The 14,965-nt window shown below is 48.4% G+C and overlaps 2 protein-coding genes across 4 annotated transcripts; both read left to right on the forward strand.

Annotated features, from left to right (window-relative positions):
- Positions 1-1,527: 1,527 nt before the first annotated feature.
- LOC128337195 (zinc finger protein 239-like) lies at positions 1,528-7,056 on the forward strand. 3 transcript variants are annotated; one of them, XM_053277930.1, is made up of 3 exons: positions 1,528-1,789; positions 3,238-3,440; positions 4,250-7,056. In XM_053277930.1, the coding sequence occupies exon 3, from the start codon at positions 4,479-4,481 to the stop codon at positions 5,568-5,570; it is 1,092 nt and encodes a 363-aa protein (XP_053133905.1). In that variant the 5' UTR covers positions 1,528-1,789; positions 3,238-3,440; positions 4,250-4,478; the 3' UTR covers positions 5,571-7,056. The 3 variants fall into 3 exon arrangements, with proteins under 3 accessions (XP_053133905.1, XP_053133906.1, XP_053133904.1); XM_053277931.1 differs by lacking the exon at positions 3,238-3,440 and adding an exon at positions 3,520-3,613; XM_053277929.1 differs by lacking the exon at positions 3,238-3,440.
- Positions 7,057-9,626: 2,570 nt separating this feature from the next.
- LOC128337191 (zinc finger protein 501-like) lies at positions 9,627-14,506 on the forward strand. The gene is made up of 2 exons (XM_053277915.1): positions 9,627-9,850; positions 12,619-14,506. The coding sequence occupies exon 2, from the start codon at positions 13,003-13,005 to the stop codon at positions 14,317-14,319; it is 1,317 nt and encodes a 438-aa protein (XP_053133890.1). The 5' UTR covers positions 9,627-9,850; positions 12,619-13,002; the 3' UTR covers positions 14,320-14,506.
- The last annotated feature ends 459 nt before the right edge of the window (positions 14,507-14,965 follow it).

Genomic DNA, 14,965 nt, shown 5'->3' on the forward strand with positions numbered 1-14,965 from the left:
CATGCTGATGGGGTATTTTGCAAAATATAGGAGGGGTATTTGTGTGTATGTATAGGAGGCTGCTTTCAGCAGAGGAGAGTTCAATTGAAGAGACCTGTTGGAGAGCTGGAGGAGAGTCTTTGTTCAGTAGAAGAACCAGTTGGAAGTATGAATTGTTGGGAAAGGAGTTCAAGCAGGAGAACTGAAGTCTTGCTGGCACAGTCTGAGAGAGGATCAGAACTGGGGCTAAAAAGAGCCAATAAATCACTGGCAGAGAGCAGTCACTCTCCGGAGAGCTGAAAACACTTAACAGCAAGAAGACCCATCTGGGCTGAACCTCAGAACTGTGAAGAAGAACAAGACCTGAGGCTGAACAAGGGAAAATCCGGGTTGCTGAAAAGCAGAAGTGATTGCAAAGGACTCTTAAGTCAGGGCACAGTGAGAGTCAGGCGAGTTGGATGCATTTTGACCATGCTCTTTTGGTTGTTGCGCTCTCGCTCTCTCTCGCTCTCTCTCCTCAGCATTAAAAACAATTATTGATTTCAAGTGAACTAATCACAAAGGGAAAATTACTTGTCTTTAAAGAAAGATTGTAGCTTCTATTTTCCCCACCCCATGCCTAACACTCTTAACACTCTACAGAAGTTGGGGGTGTTTTTGTAACAGTGGTTTGGAAGGCTGCTGTTGTAGGCTCCGCCAGAGTAAGCCAAATGTCTACTTGGTGGCAGCGATAAAGCTTGATGTGTTCACAGGGCTGCTTCAGCTCCTCACAGCCAGGCCGGGACATTTTTCCATGCAGAAAAGGCTGTAGGGAGACTGGGAAGGAGAGCACCCCGCTTCAATACCCAGCCCTTCCCACTCCTGCCTTTGGACTACAACTCCTAGCATCAGCAAAAAGCTGAATATAAGCCCAAAGAGATAAGGGTGTGCAGCTGGAACACACATCGCTACACTTCCAAACATAGATCAAAGAGATAGGGATGAGAAGCTAAAATACACACATCACTACACTTCCGGCAAAAAGCCGAATATAGGCCAAAGAGTTAGGGGTGTGCATCTAGAACACACACATCCCTACACCTCTGGCAAGAAGCGAGAGCCGTGAGCATCCCTTGGCCCAACATAGGCCAAAGAGATAGGGGTGAGAAGCTAAAATACACACATCACTGCACTTCCGGCAAAAAGCTGAATATAGGCCAAAGAGATAGGGGTGTGCATCTAGAACACACACATCCCTACACTTCCGGCAAAAAGTGGGAGCCCCCGAACTCCCATAAGGAGTCCCTTCCTCTCATCCTATCTTCGGGAGCAGCACCCCGCGAGCAAGGAGGGGCCTCTTTAATCACTGGCATCTCCTCTCTAAGCTGGGCATCGAAGGCATAGAGTGGAAAGCTCCACTTCTGCTGCGGGTTGGGTACAATCTCGGTGAAATGACAGAGCAGCGACTTCAAGACAAGTTCCCCATTGAATGTGGGTGGGGCGGAGCCGGCGGCCCAAGGGGAGCCGGAAGTGACCGCCACAAGCCAGGCGACCGTCACCTCTATGGGACAAAAGCGAACGGCCTCTCCGGAGGAGAGAGATTGATTGATTGGTGACAGGAGGAGGAGGAGGAGGCGGCGGCGCGGCTGCATTAGCAGCAGAAGCGTGTCTGCGAACCAAGAGCCGGAGTTTCCTCGATCTTCCTCCGCGGCTGCCTCCTTGATCCGGAGTGACGGTCCAAGAGGACAGCGCAGCTGCTGCAGGCAACGTGGCGGGTGTTTCTCCGCAGAGGCGGATCAGGCTCGTGGCTGGTGGCTGGCTAAAGAGGCAGGTGAGCATCAAGAGGCAGCTGCAATTTGGGGAAGGGGCGGGGGGGGGTGGGGGTCTCTCCCTCCCAGTCTCGCGGCCGTCTTCTTCTCTGCAGTGGGAAATGTCCCCGCAGTGCAGCCAGCACAGTGCGGGGAGAAAGGGGCCCCCTAAATGGAAGATTCCCCCCCGCCCGCAGAAGGGACTGGAGGCCAGGCTTTGCCCTGGGGGGGGGGGTTCCCGGAGGAGGCGCGCATTCGGTGGCTCAGCCAATGAGAGAGAGGAGCAGCGGGATGCTGTTGGAAGAGGAACTGCGGCGGGGGGGGGGACCAGTTGGAGGCAGGATGGGCGGGGGAGTGGAGCGGAGGGTCCAATCCTGTGCGCTGCGGGTGTCACACTCGGTTGCAGCAGAGGAGGGAGGAGTGCGGAGGGGGGGGGGGAGAAGGAGCAGGCAGGGGGCGGCTGCATGAGCGGCAGGAGCCTTTCTGGGAACCAAGAGCCGGAGTTGCCCTGGTCCTCTCTTGCGTGGCTGCTTCGAGCCGGAGTGACGATGCCAGAGGCCAGCGCTGCTGCTGCAGGAAGCCTGGCGGGTGTCTGTACACGCAGGAGAGGAGAGCTGGTCTTGTGGTAGCGAGCATGACTTGTCCCCATAGCTAAGCAGGGTCTGCCCTGGTTGCATATGAAAGGGAGACTAGAAGTGTGAGCACTGGAAGAGATTCCCCCCTTTGGGGATGGAGCCGCTCTGGGAAGAGCATCTAGGTTCCAAGTTCCCTCCCTGGCAGCATCTCCAAGATAGGGCTGAGAGAGACTCCTGCCTGCCACCTTGGAGAAGCCGCTGCCAGTCTGTGAAGACAATACTGAGCTAGATAGACCAATGGTCTGACTCAGTATATGGCAGTTTCCTATGTTCATATGTTTCCTAGGAGTCAGGCGCCCAGACCGAGAGACCCCTTGCTGGTTGCTGATCTCTTGGGTGAAAGCGGGAGGTGAGCAGCGAGAGGCAGCAGCAGCATCCTTGGGGAAGGGGCAGAGTGGGGGGTGAGGTTCTCCCTCCCAGCCCTGCGGCCATCTCTCTCTTCTGCAGTGGGAAATGTCCCCGCAGGAGGGTGGGGGGAGAAAGGGGCCCCAAGGGGGGGGGTCTGGCCAGAGCTCTCCCTTCCCACCCCAGATGGTCTCCAGGGCTCTCAGCTACCTGCGAGTGTGGAGCAGAAAGGCCTCCTGGCAATTAATATTCAATTAATCCCACCCCCCACCCCGCTTTCTCATATGATTTGCTGCCGGCCGTCCACTTTCTCCTTTTTGCTATGTGGCTTTCCTCCAAGCAATGGTTTCTAAAAGGGGAATGAGGCTGGTGCATTATCACAAACCACAATCTTGCATAGCTCCTTCGGAGTAGGGGGAAGAAAGATGGGGGGTATGTTTAGCCTGGAGGGTTCCCAGGTGGTGATTTCACTTTGCTCCCCCCCCCCCCAGGGCAGATATCCTCCAGGTTTACCTCGACGAAAAGCTATCGGGGAGCCCCCCATATACCCCATTTGGATTTTTTAATTGTGTGACATTAAAACAGTCGAAACAGAAAAGGAGCGGCAGGAGCTCCACAGATGCAGTCCAAAGAGATCATTTATAAAAAGCTCCCCCTGCTCACAGCTGCAGACCAGGCCCCTGTGAAAAAGCAGGTGAGAAGCATGTTCTTCTATTAATGTGGTTTAGAAGACGCTGCATGGATGCTGGAGCTGTTTCACTCCCCTCCTCCAGGCTGCCGGTCCCTTCAACTTTCTTTTCACCAACCCGCTATTTCTTGAGCAGTTTCTTCTTCTGAAGCCCAAAGCGTCCATATTGAACTTCGTAGGTAAGTCTCCGCTCATCTATAGGATGGACTGGATCACGCTCTGCTCACGCCACCCTGTTGGGTCCATGATATTGACATCTCACAACAGGTCCTGAGCACCAGTCAGGGTGAAGAAGAGGGTCACCTTCTCTCTAGCGTGGTGTAGTGGTTAGAGTGCTGGACTAGGACCGGGGAGACCTGAGTTCAAATCCCCATTCAGCCGTGAGACTTGCTGGGTGACTCTGGGCCAGTCACTTCTCTCTCAGCCTCACCTACTTCACAGGGTTGTTGTGAGGAGAAACTGAAGTATGTAGTACACCACTCTGGGCTCCTTGGAGGAAGAGCAGGATATAAAATGTAAATAATAATAATAGTTGGTTCCATGATTTTAGTGTATCTAGAAATCTGGCCTCTCTGTCTGTCTTGGATGCCTCTCTGATTTTCTAGTCCATCTCCAGGTCACTGTATAAGGGAGGCTAAAGCCTGTTCTCTTTGCAATATATATTTCATTTTTTCATTATTTTGAGATTTTAGCGTAATCACATAGCCATCAAATATGGAAAGAAGCGCCAATCTCTTCTTTGCATTTCACATGATCTCCATAACTCTCCTTTTCCATCCCTGGCTCTGACCATTTTTCTCTTTTCCTTGCTGCAGGTGAGACTTTGGAGAGGAAGAGTGAGTAGGGACCCAGAAGAGAAATTATGGGTGATGCCTGATGGGGAAACACAGACTAGAAACTGGAGCACAATTTAAGAAGAGTAATTGATAACCTGCTTGTCAGCAAAGAGTCCAAAAAATAGTGGAGAACGTAAGAGAAAGGAGTCTGTGCCCTCAGCGTAGCAAAAGCTTCACTTCTGAACCAAGCTTTAAATCTCAGTAGGAAATGCAAGAAGACGAGAAATTATATGCATGTTTGAAATGTGGAAAATGCTTCACAACGAGTGAAAAACTCACTTTACACCGCGGAACCCACACGGGGGGGAAACCATTTAAATGCTTGGAGTGCGGAAAGAGCTTCAATGCACGTGCAGATCTTACTGTACACAGCAAAATCCACACTGGGGAAAAACCACATAAATGCTTGGAGTGTGGGAAGAGCTTTAATAGGAGTGGAAACCTTACTGTCCACCTTAGAACCCACACTGGAGAGAAACCATATAAATGCTTGGAGTGCGGAAGGAGCTTCAGAGGGAGTGGACAGCTTACTGTACACCAAAGAACTCACACTGGAGAAAAACCATATAAATGCTTGGAGTGCGGAAGGAGCTTCCGCGCACGTGGAGATCTTACTGTACACCATAGAATCCACACTGGGGAGAAACCACATAAATGCTTGGAGTGTGGAAAGGGCTTCAATAGGAGTGGGAGCCTTACTTTACACTACAGAACCCACACTGGGGAGAGGCCATATAAATGTTTGGAGTGTGGAAAGAGCTTCATCCAGAGTTCAGAACTTACTATACACAATAGAACCCACACTGGGGAGACACCACATAAATGCTTGGAGTGTGGAAAAAACTTCAGCCGGAGTTCCTTACTTACTTTACACCAAAGAACCCACACTGGGGAAAGACCACATCAGTGTTGGGATTGCGGAAAGAGCTTCACCCGGCGTGAATACCTTACTGTACACCTTATAACTCACACTGGGGAGAAACCGCATACATGCGTGGAGTGTGGAAAGAGCTTCAGGCTGAGTGAAACACTTGATAAATACCATAGAACCAACTTGGGGGAGAAAGCACATAAATGCCTGGAGTGTGGAAAGTGCTACGCCTACGCAGGACATCTTGTTATACACCAGAGAACCCACACTGGAGAGGAACCACATAAATGTTTGGAGTGTGGAAAGAGCTTCGGCACGAGTGAAGCTCTGAATAAACACCTTAGAACCCACACTGGGGAGAAACCACATAAACCATATAAATGCTTTGACTGCGAAAGGCGCTTCAGCCAGAGTGGAAACCTTGCATAGAAACCACACTGGAAGAAGGAAGGAACACCTTACTGCACATGCGCAAATTCAAAAAGTGTAGACTGAACTCATGAAACTGCAGACAAGATGGAGAATCTCCCTCATTTTAAGAAATAGAAACCCTTGTGAGATTTCTTCTTCGGATGTGCCTTCCTTCCCTCTGAGGAAGGCTCTTCACACGATTAGTGTGAAGAGCTGTAAGGGGGTTTTCGGGGAGAGGGGGCTTAGCCCGCTCTCCCCACAGACGATCAAAAGGCTGCCAACATGACTGCCGGCTCCGTCACGGAGCCAGCGGGCGCTGCGTGGATTGAGCTATTTAATTATTTTTTAAAAACCAAAAAACACCAGGGGTGGAAATTATATACCTGTAGCCAGTAGCTTTTTTGAGGCCAAAATACTAGCATAGCAACTTTATGGAGCTAAACCTCAGCCATATTCAGATTTCCCCCCTCGGAATGAATGCATTCGTAACTTTTAAGAGGAATATTTCAAGTTGCTAAAGTCATCACCAATGTAATTTTAATACTGGAAGCTGGAATTTTAAAGGAGGAAACCAAAATTTGGCTTTCAGTATTTAAGTTTTGGTTAAAACCTAACCACCTCCCAAGTGGTTTGACCCCTTTGATCATATCTCTTCTTATAGTAAGACTTCATACAGTAATTTTTTTTTTTGCTATTCACTATATTAAGAGAGATGGAGCTGGGGTCACAGGTTTGCAGCTCCTGCTCTGTCGGTTCATTTTTGAGGGTGATGAAATGTCCTGGTTTGGTTTTGCAGGGAAAGGGAGGTTTGCTTGTTTTGGCCATGGTTTGAAAAAGAGAGGAAATCTGAGTCATGCTGATGGGGTATTTTCCAAAATATAGGACGGACATTATGTATATATAGGAGGCTGCTTTTAGCAGAGGAGAATTCAGTTGACGAGACCTGTTGAATAGCTGGAGGAGAGTTTTTGTTCAGTAGAAGAACCAGTAAGAGCACAAATTATTGGGAAAGGAGTTCAGGCAGAAGAACTGAAGGCTTGCTGGCACAGCCTGAGAGAGGATCAGAACTGCGGCAAAAGAGAGCAAAGAAATCACTGGCAGAGAGCAGTGACTCTCCGGAGAGCTGAAAACACTCAACAGTGTGGGGGAAAGACCCCGTCTGGGCTGAACCTCAGAACTGTGAAGAAGAACGGGAGCTGAGGCTGAACAAAGAGAAAACCAGGGTTGCTGAAAAGCAGAAGTGATGGCAAGGGACTCTGCATTAGTGCAAAGTGAGAGTCAGGCCAGTTGGATGTGTTTTGATCACATCCTATTTGTTTCTTATGCTCTTTTGGTTGTTGGTCTTTCTTTCTTTCTTTCTTTCTTTCTTTCTTTCTTTCTTTCTTTCTTTCTTTCTTTCTTTCTTTCTTTCTTTCTTTCTACTAAAGTTTAAAAGCAACTATTGATTTAAAGTGAATTAATCGCAAAGTAAAATTACTTGTTTGTCTTCAAAGACAAATTGTAACTTCTGTTTTGTCCTCCTCATGCCTAACTCTCTTACCACTATGAAAGTTGCGGTGTGTTTTTGTAACAGCAGTTTGGAAGGCTGTTGTAGTAGACTCCGCCAGAGTAAGCCAAACGTCTACTTGGTGGCAGCGATAAAAGCTTGATATGTTCACAGGGCTGCTTCAGCTCCTCACAGCCAGGCCGGGACATTTTTCATTGCAGAAAAGGCTGTAGGGAGACTGGGAGGGAGACCACCCCACTTTGATCCCCACCCCCTCCCTCTCTTGTCTTTGGACTACAACTCCCAGAATTCCCCACCACAGTAGCCAATAGTCGGGGATGATGGGAGTTGTAGGCTGACATCTGCAGGGGGGACCAATTCCTTGCAATCCCAGTCAACACTGACCAGCAGCAACTGTGCAAGATCTCAAGCAGGAGTCTTTCCCAATCCTATGTCGAGATGCTGCCAGGTTTTGAACCTGGGACCTTCTCCATGCAAAGCAGGTGCTCCAGTAGTGAGCCAGGGATGCTCCCGATGAACATATGAAGCTGCCACACCGAGTCAGACCCTTGGTCCATCCAGCTCAGTATTGTCTACACTGACTGGCAGCAGCTCTCCAAGGTTCCACACTGGGTCTTTTCTCAGCCCTGGCGATGCCAGGGATTGACCCTACAGCCCACCCCTGAGCAAGCCCCCCCTCCTTAAAAAAACCACCAGACTTCTACTGAGCCACACCATTGGTCCATCTCGCTCAGCATCAAGCCCTTTCAGAGCTGGCTACGCCCCTAAGTTGTTCTGTTCACTTTGCACCTAGAAGAATATAAAAAAGAGCTGGAGAAGCCACTCTGGGCTCTGTTCAGTTGGTTATTCACCCACCCACTCATCTCTCTGGAAAGGCAAGTTTTCCCTCAGGTCCTCTTGCACAGGGGTGTTTTAAAAATGACTCCACTGATGGATATTTTATTATGGTCCATGACCAGGAAAGGGGTGGGTGTGGGAATACTACATATCCAGCCTCTATATCCAGCTAGGTGGTTGTTGTTTTTTCAGTACATCTATTGCAAGGACCACAATTAACAGTTCTAATAGAAGATATGCAAACCGGCTCGCTTCGAACCAGGCTCGATATCGAGCCGGCCTGGTCCGGGCAATCGGTGTTCAAACCAAGAGGGTTGCTGATCCCAAACAGATTATTATTATGATGATGACATTTACAGTATATCCCACTCTTTCTCCAGGGAGCCCAGAGCGGTGTACTACATACTTCAGTTTCTCCTCACAACAACCCTGTGAAGTAGGTTAGGCTGAATACCAGCAAGTATTTGGCTGAATGGGGATTTGAACTCGGGTCTCCCCAGTCCTAGTCCAGCACTCTAACCACTACACCACGCTGGCTCTCAACCCTGGTTCAAAGAACTGGCTCGCTGGCCAGCTTGGAGGGGGGTATAGAGTGATGTCACAGATACTGGCCACTCGCCTGCTGCGAGTCTAGCCTGCACACTCAGTAGCTTGCTTGCCTGGTGGCAGGATTTGGGGTTACAGAATGTTGACTCCTGAGAGTGTATGTTAGGCCTGCTCAAATCAGCACCCCACCCCCCCGCAGCTGTTTTTGGACTACAACTCCTGAACATCTCCATCCCATCCCATTGCATAATGAAGGGTATTCATGGACAGGATCCCATGCCTGAATCCTTCCCTGTGCACAAATCCCTTGTTCTGATGGTCCCATCACAAGAAAAACTTGAGCAAGGAGGGAGGGGGGATTCGTGATAGAGTAAGAAAAATGTATGGGGGGGGAGCATTTCAAGAGACTGCTGCAGCACCTTCCCCATGAGGAAAGGCCAAAGATCCGTTTCTGTTTCTGAAACGAAGAGACAACTACGAGGGAGCAGAACAGAGATTCACATGTGTGCAAAGAATACAGCAAGAAGTGGTGTGTGTGTGTGTGGGGGGGATCTATCCACTCTCGTGGAACTTAAGCTGGTTGGAAGCTGGTTCTAGGGCAGAAAGCAGTTCTTGGATAATTAGCGGATGGGGGGAGGGTTTCTCAGATGTGGACTACAAGCCCCATCACCCCCTGCCGCAATGGATCCAGAGACCTCTTCTGCTTGGGGCCCAGAATGCGCTGCCCAACCAGGAAATGTGCATTTTGCTCTATGCATCACACACACACACTTTCCCCATGGATTGCTCTCCCGTCTTCTTCTCCCACCCACCAGCCCAGCCTCTCTCCCTTCTCCTTTGTCTGCTTGCAGGGCTGGGAGGTCGCCGGCCTGCAGCTCCCCCCACTTGTGGCCCCCCCTGACCCTAACAGTCTCCACCCCCTAAGTGGAAGATCTCCCCTACACACACCCCAGAGGAGGCCGGGATTCGCCCTGGGGGTTGGCGGGGGGGGGGCTTGAAGGCTCAGCCAATGAGAGAGAGAGGAGCTGGGATGCTGTTGGGCCAGGAAAGGGGGGGGGCGCAGTTGGAGGCTGCTTGGGGGGAGGAGGAGGAGGAAGGGGGAGGGCTGCGGGTTCAATCCTGTGCACTGCGAGGTGGATCTGGGAGGGGGGAGGGGAGGGAGGGGGGAGGATTGAGGAGGGGGCCGAGAAGGAGCAGCCCAGGGGGCGGCTGCAAGCGGGTCTGCTGCGAACAAAGAGCCGGATTCCCCCCGGATCTCCTTCCGTGGCTTCCCTGATCTGCTGCGGACTAGCGGTGCCAGAGGCCAGCGCTGCTGCAGGGAAGGTGGCGGGTCTTTCTGCGCGCACACACAGGCGGATCAGACTCGTGTGTGGCTTGTGGCTGGACTCGGGGGCTAATCAAGAGGCAGGTGAGCAGCAGCCGCAGCAGCATCCTGGGGGAGGGGCGTAGTGGATGGGGGGGGTTCCCTCCCTCCCTCCCTCGCAGCCCCACTGCCGTCTCCTCTGCAGTGGGAAATGTCCCTGCAGGAGGGTTGCGAGGAGTGCAGGGGGGGTGGGGGGGAGAAAAAGGGTCCAGGGGGGCTGGCCAGAGCTCTCCTTCCTCCCCACCCCAGATGGTCTCCAGGGCTCTCCGCTTCCTGCGAGATCGGAGCAGAAAAGCCCTCCCAGCCATGAATGTTAAATGTATTCCACCCTGGTTTTTTTGTTGCCCGCCCTCCACTTTCTCCTTTTTTGCGGCTGGGCTTCGCTCCAGCTCAGGGAAGCAAAGATTGAAGATGCAGTCGCGGAGAGCATCTGTGCCGTGTGGTCCTGAGCAAGGATTGCAATGCAGTCTAATATTCCCAAAGAGGTCTGCTTAGGAGTTCAACCCTGCAGTGTTGAGTCTAATGTGAGCCTTGCGATGGTGGTGAGCCCTTTGTGGGGACAGGGATCGGTCTGATTGAGTTGTGACTTCTCTGTGTAAACGGCGCTGAGCCGTTTTGGGAAGGGCGGTACAGAAACCGAATGATGAATAAGAAATAAATAATCAACAGGGACATCGGAAGCTGCCATATACTGAGTCAGACCCTTGGTCCATCTAGCTCAGTAATGCCTTCACAGACTGGCAGCGGCTTCTCCAAGGTTGCAGGCAGGAGTCTCTCTCTCAGCCCTAGAAATCCTCACACATTCAGTCAAGTTTGCTTCCAGGTAAGAGTATGGAGAATTGCAAGCTCAAGCTGCAAATCAAGCCACATTTAGCTGGACTGTGGCACAGTGGGGAAATGACTTGAATAGCAAGCCAAAGGTTGCCGGTTCGAATCCCCGCTGGTATGTTCCCAGACTATGGGGAACGCCTTATATCAGGCAGCAGTGATATAGGAAGGGAATAATCTCATACTGTGCGGGAGGAGGCCATGGTCAACCCCTCCTGTATTCTACCAAAGACAACCACAGGGCTCTGTGGGCGCCAGGAGTTGACACCGACTCCACGGCACACTTTGTTTGCCCTTGCATTTCACCAAAACCTAAAGGACTTACTAGCAAGGAAAGCCACAATCTTAAGTATATTTTCATGGAAGTAAAAAACTATTCACACATGATGTTCAAGGCTTTTATACGATTGTCTGTGCTGTTGCTTCTTGTATTTTGTACTGTTTTTATGCTTGTGTTTTAATTTTTAATTTTTAAAAAAATCAGATATTGTTTTTATATTTTTTTAGCTCAATGTTTTAATGTGTCTTTTTTATCCTCTTGTTTTTAAATTTTATTGTGAGCCGCCCTGGGATTTTCTTAATGAAAGGCAGGGTATACCTTTAACAATAAATAACAATTAAAAAAATTTCCCCACTGTGTCACTTAAGGTGACCACTGGAGAGAGGCTAGGATATAAATGTCATAAATAAATCTCTATCTATGAAATGATGGAGACAGAAGGCAGAAATGCTGGATGGAGATGCATTTGGCAGCCTCACACCACTCCATATTCTTCCCAAATTGCATCAAGACATTTTGTTAGGTGAACAGAAGTAGAAGTGATCAATTTCAGTTATGAACTTGGTTTGTTTGTTTTTAACTTTTGTTTTTTTAAAAAAATGACTCCACTTCCTTGTAGAAGCAAACCAAGAAGGCTTATCAAAATAAAGTACAGTATACAATTAAAAAAAAAAATCAAACAAAACCCAAACAGAAACAAAGCAAAACATAACGCCCACACAGACTTAAACAAAATGTAATAAACAAAAAGCTAAAGGACCATTGGATCAGAAAGCCACTTTTTCTAACAGAATCCCCTCCACAAACTAATCAGAAAAGCCATGTTTTAATTTGGCAACTGAAGTAATAAGGACATAGGTGACAGGTGAGACTCCAATAGGAGGCATGAACACAGTTGGTTGTATAACTGGAGCAGGGGTTTTTCCAGTGACTGGACTGTGTACAGAATGTGCACATGACACATATGTGTCCTTCAATACCCAAGTCAATGGTAAATGTAAAAAATGAGTGCAGGGAGGAGGCTAGAGTGTGTGCCCACTCAGAGCCTGTAGGCTGCTGGGCAGAGAATATTAATACTGGTATTTTATGGGGCAGAGGTCTGGAGGACAGGCTTCTTTTTTTTAAAAAAGTGCCCCCCCCCAAAAAAAATTTGGAATGGGGAAAAAGACAGAATTGTTTTTTAAAACCACGAGGCTATGCTGCTCTTCGAACCACCACTAGTACTAGCTAATGGGGATCCCTCCCACACAGAACCCCTGTTTAAACTTCTTCTAAACTAAACACATAACTTTTTAAATTCAGTTGCAACTCAAAGCCTCCTTCCAAACAGGGGGGAAAGCCCAAGAATAAAGGATTCCAGAGGGGTGTGTGTGTGTGTGTGTGTGTGTGTGTGAGAGAGAGAGAGAGAGAGAAGCACAAAAAATGGGGTACACTCACTCAATCTAGGGCTTGACCCATGTTGTGTCCAGTTGTCCATTTCTGTGGTCCGGTCTCTGAGTCTACTCTTTCTTCTTCAGTCTTCTTCTTGACTTCTTCTTCTTCAGTCTTCAGATTGGAGGTGGGGCTGGGGCAAAAGCCTGGGAAATCTGGGGGGAAAGGGGGTGTAATGTCAGGTGTCCAGTGGCCGCTGGGGCTGGCGGCTGGCGCACAGCAGGCTCCTTTTCTAGCCCCGGCTCTGACCAATTTTTGCTTTTCCTTGCTGCAGGTGAGAGAGTTTGGAGAGGAAGAGTGAAGGGGAACCCAGAAGAGAAATCATTATTTATTTATTTGCATTTATATCCCGCTTTTCCTCCAAGAAGCCCAGAGCGGTGTACCACATACTTAAGTTTCTCCTCACAACAACCTTGTGAAGTAGGCTAGGCTGAGAGAGAAGTGACTGGCCCAGAGTCACCCAGCAAGTCTCATGGCTGAATGGGGATTTGAACTCGGGTCTCCCCGGTCCTAGTCCAGCACTCTAACCACTACACCACACTGGCTCCTTATTGTGGGTGATGCCTGATGGAAAAAGAGGGAGCACAGACTAAAAACTGAAGCACAATTTAAGAACGGAAATGGATAACCTGCTTGTCACCGTGGAGTCCAAAAAATCATGGAGAAAGTAAGAGAAAGACGGTGCTCTCCGCGGACCAAAAGCTTGAATTCGGAACCAAGCTTTAAACCTCAGTGGGAAATGCAAGCAGGTGAGAAATTATATAAATGTTTGAAATGTGGAAAGTGCTTAAGCACGAATGGAAAACTAACTTTACACCTAAGAACCCACATGGGGGAGAAACCACATAAATGCTTAGAGTGTGGAAAGGGCTTCATTACAAGTGGAAATCTTACTTTGCACCACAGAACCCACACTGGGGAGAAACCATATAAATGCTTGGAGTGTGGAAAGAGCTTCAGCACAAGAGGAAATCTTACTTCACACTATAGAATCCACACTGGGGATAAACCACATAAATGCTTGGAGTGTGGAAAGAGCTTCAGCCAGAGTGGACATCTTACCTTACACCATAGAACCCACACTGGGGAGAAACCACATAAATGCTTGGAGTGTGGAAAGAGCTTCAGCCAGAGTGGAGATCTTACTATACACCATAGAACCCATACTGGGGAGAAACCACATCAATGTTGTGAGTGCGGAAAGAGCTTCAGTACGAGTGGAGCGCTTACTGTACATTACAGAACACACACTGGGGAGAAACCACATAAATGCTTGGAGTGTGGAAAGTGTTTCAGCACGAAGGGAAACCTTGATAATCACCACAGAACCCACACAGGGGAGAAACCATATAAATGCTTGGAGTGTGGAAAAAGCTACAGTGACAGAGGACATCTTATTGTACACCATAGAACCCACACTGGAGAGAAACCGTATAAATGCTTTGAGTGTGGAAAGAGCTTCAGCACGAATGGAGATCTTAATAAACACCATAGAACCCACACAGGGGAGAAACCATATAAATGCTTTGAGTGTGGAAAGAGCTTCAGGCAGTGTGGAGACCTTACTTTACACCTTAGAAGCCACACTGGGGAAAAACCACATAAATGCTTGGAGTGTGGAAAGAGTTTCAGCAGAAGTGGAAGCCTTACTTTGCACCACCGAACCCACACTGGGGAGAAACCACACAAATGTTTGGAGTGTGGAAAGAGCTTAAGCACAAGTCGTAGCCTTACTTTGCACCACCGAACCCACATTCGGGAGAAACCACATAAATGCGTGGAGTGTGGAAAGAGCTTCAGCCAGAGTTCAAAACTTTCTGTACACCATAGAACCCATGCTAGGGAGAAACTACATAAATGTTTGGAGTGCAGAAAGAGCTTCAGGAACAGCGGAGCTCTTACTCAACACCATAGAACCCACACTCGAAGAAGGAAGGCCCACCTTACTGCACATACGCAAATTCAAACAGGGTAGAAATCATACAAAAGAAACTGCTGACAAGCCCAAGAATCTCCCTCATTTTGAGAAATATAAACCCTTGTGAGATTCCTGCTTCTGATTTGCCTTGCTTCCCTCTTGGGGAATTCATAGTTTTGTGTCTGTGTTGTATGTAAATGTGCAGAATTCACTCAAACTGATTAATGAATATTAATTTTTCACAGCATATGCCTTCTTGTCTCAGAATACATTCATGTTTTGGTCTCTGGAATGTGGATTCTGGGTAAAACTCAGATTGTGCAAAGAAGTGTAACTGACATTTTAATATGTGTATTAAAAAAAAAAAAAAAAAACCAGAGGTGGAAATTATATACCTGTAGCCATTAGCCTTTTTGAGGCCAAAATACTAGCTCAGCAATTTTATGGAGCTAAACCTTGGCCATATTCAAACTTTCCCCCTCATGTGATCGTGCAATCCTATTTTTAAAGAGAAATCTTTCCCATTGCTGAATTCACTACCCATTTAATTTTAAGACTGGAAGCTAAATTTTTAAAGGTGGAGACCAAAATCTGGCTCTCAATATTTATTTATTTTGTTTGTTTGTTTGTTTTGTTTAAAACTTAACCTCCTCCCAACTGGCTCATCCTTTTTGATAGTAGCAGACACTTTTAGATCCACCTG

Source organism: Hemicordylus capensis, chromosome 14, assembly GCF_027244095.1.
Source record: "Hemicordylus capensis ecotype Gifberg chromosome 14, rHemCap1.1.pri, whole genome shotgun sequence".
Lineage (NCBI taxonomy): Eukaryota > Metazoa > Chordata > Lepidosauria > Squamata > Cordylidae > Hemicordylus > Hemicordylus capensis.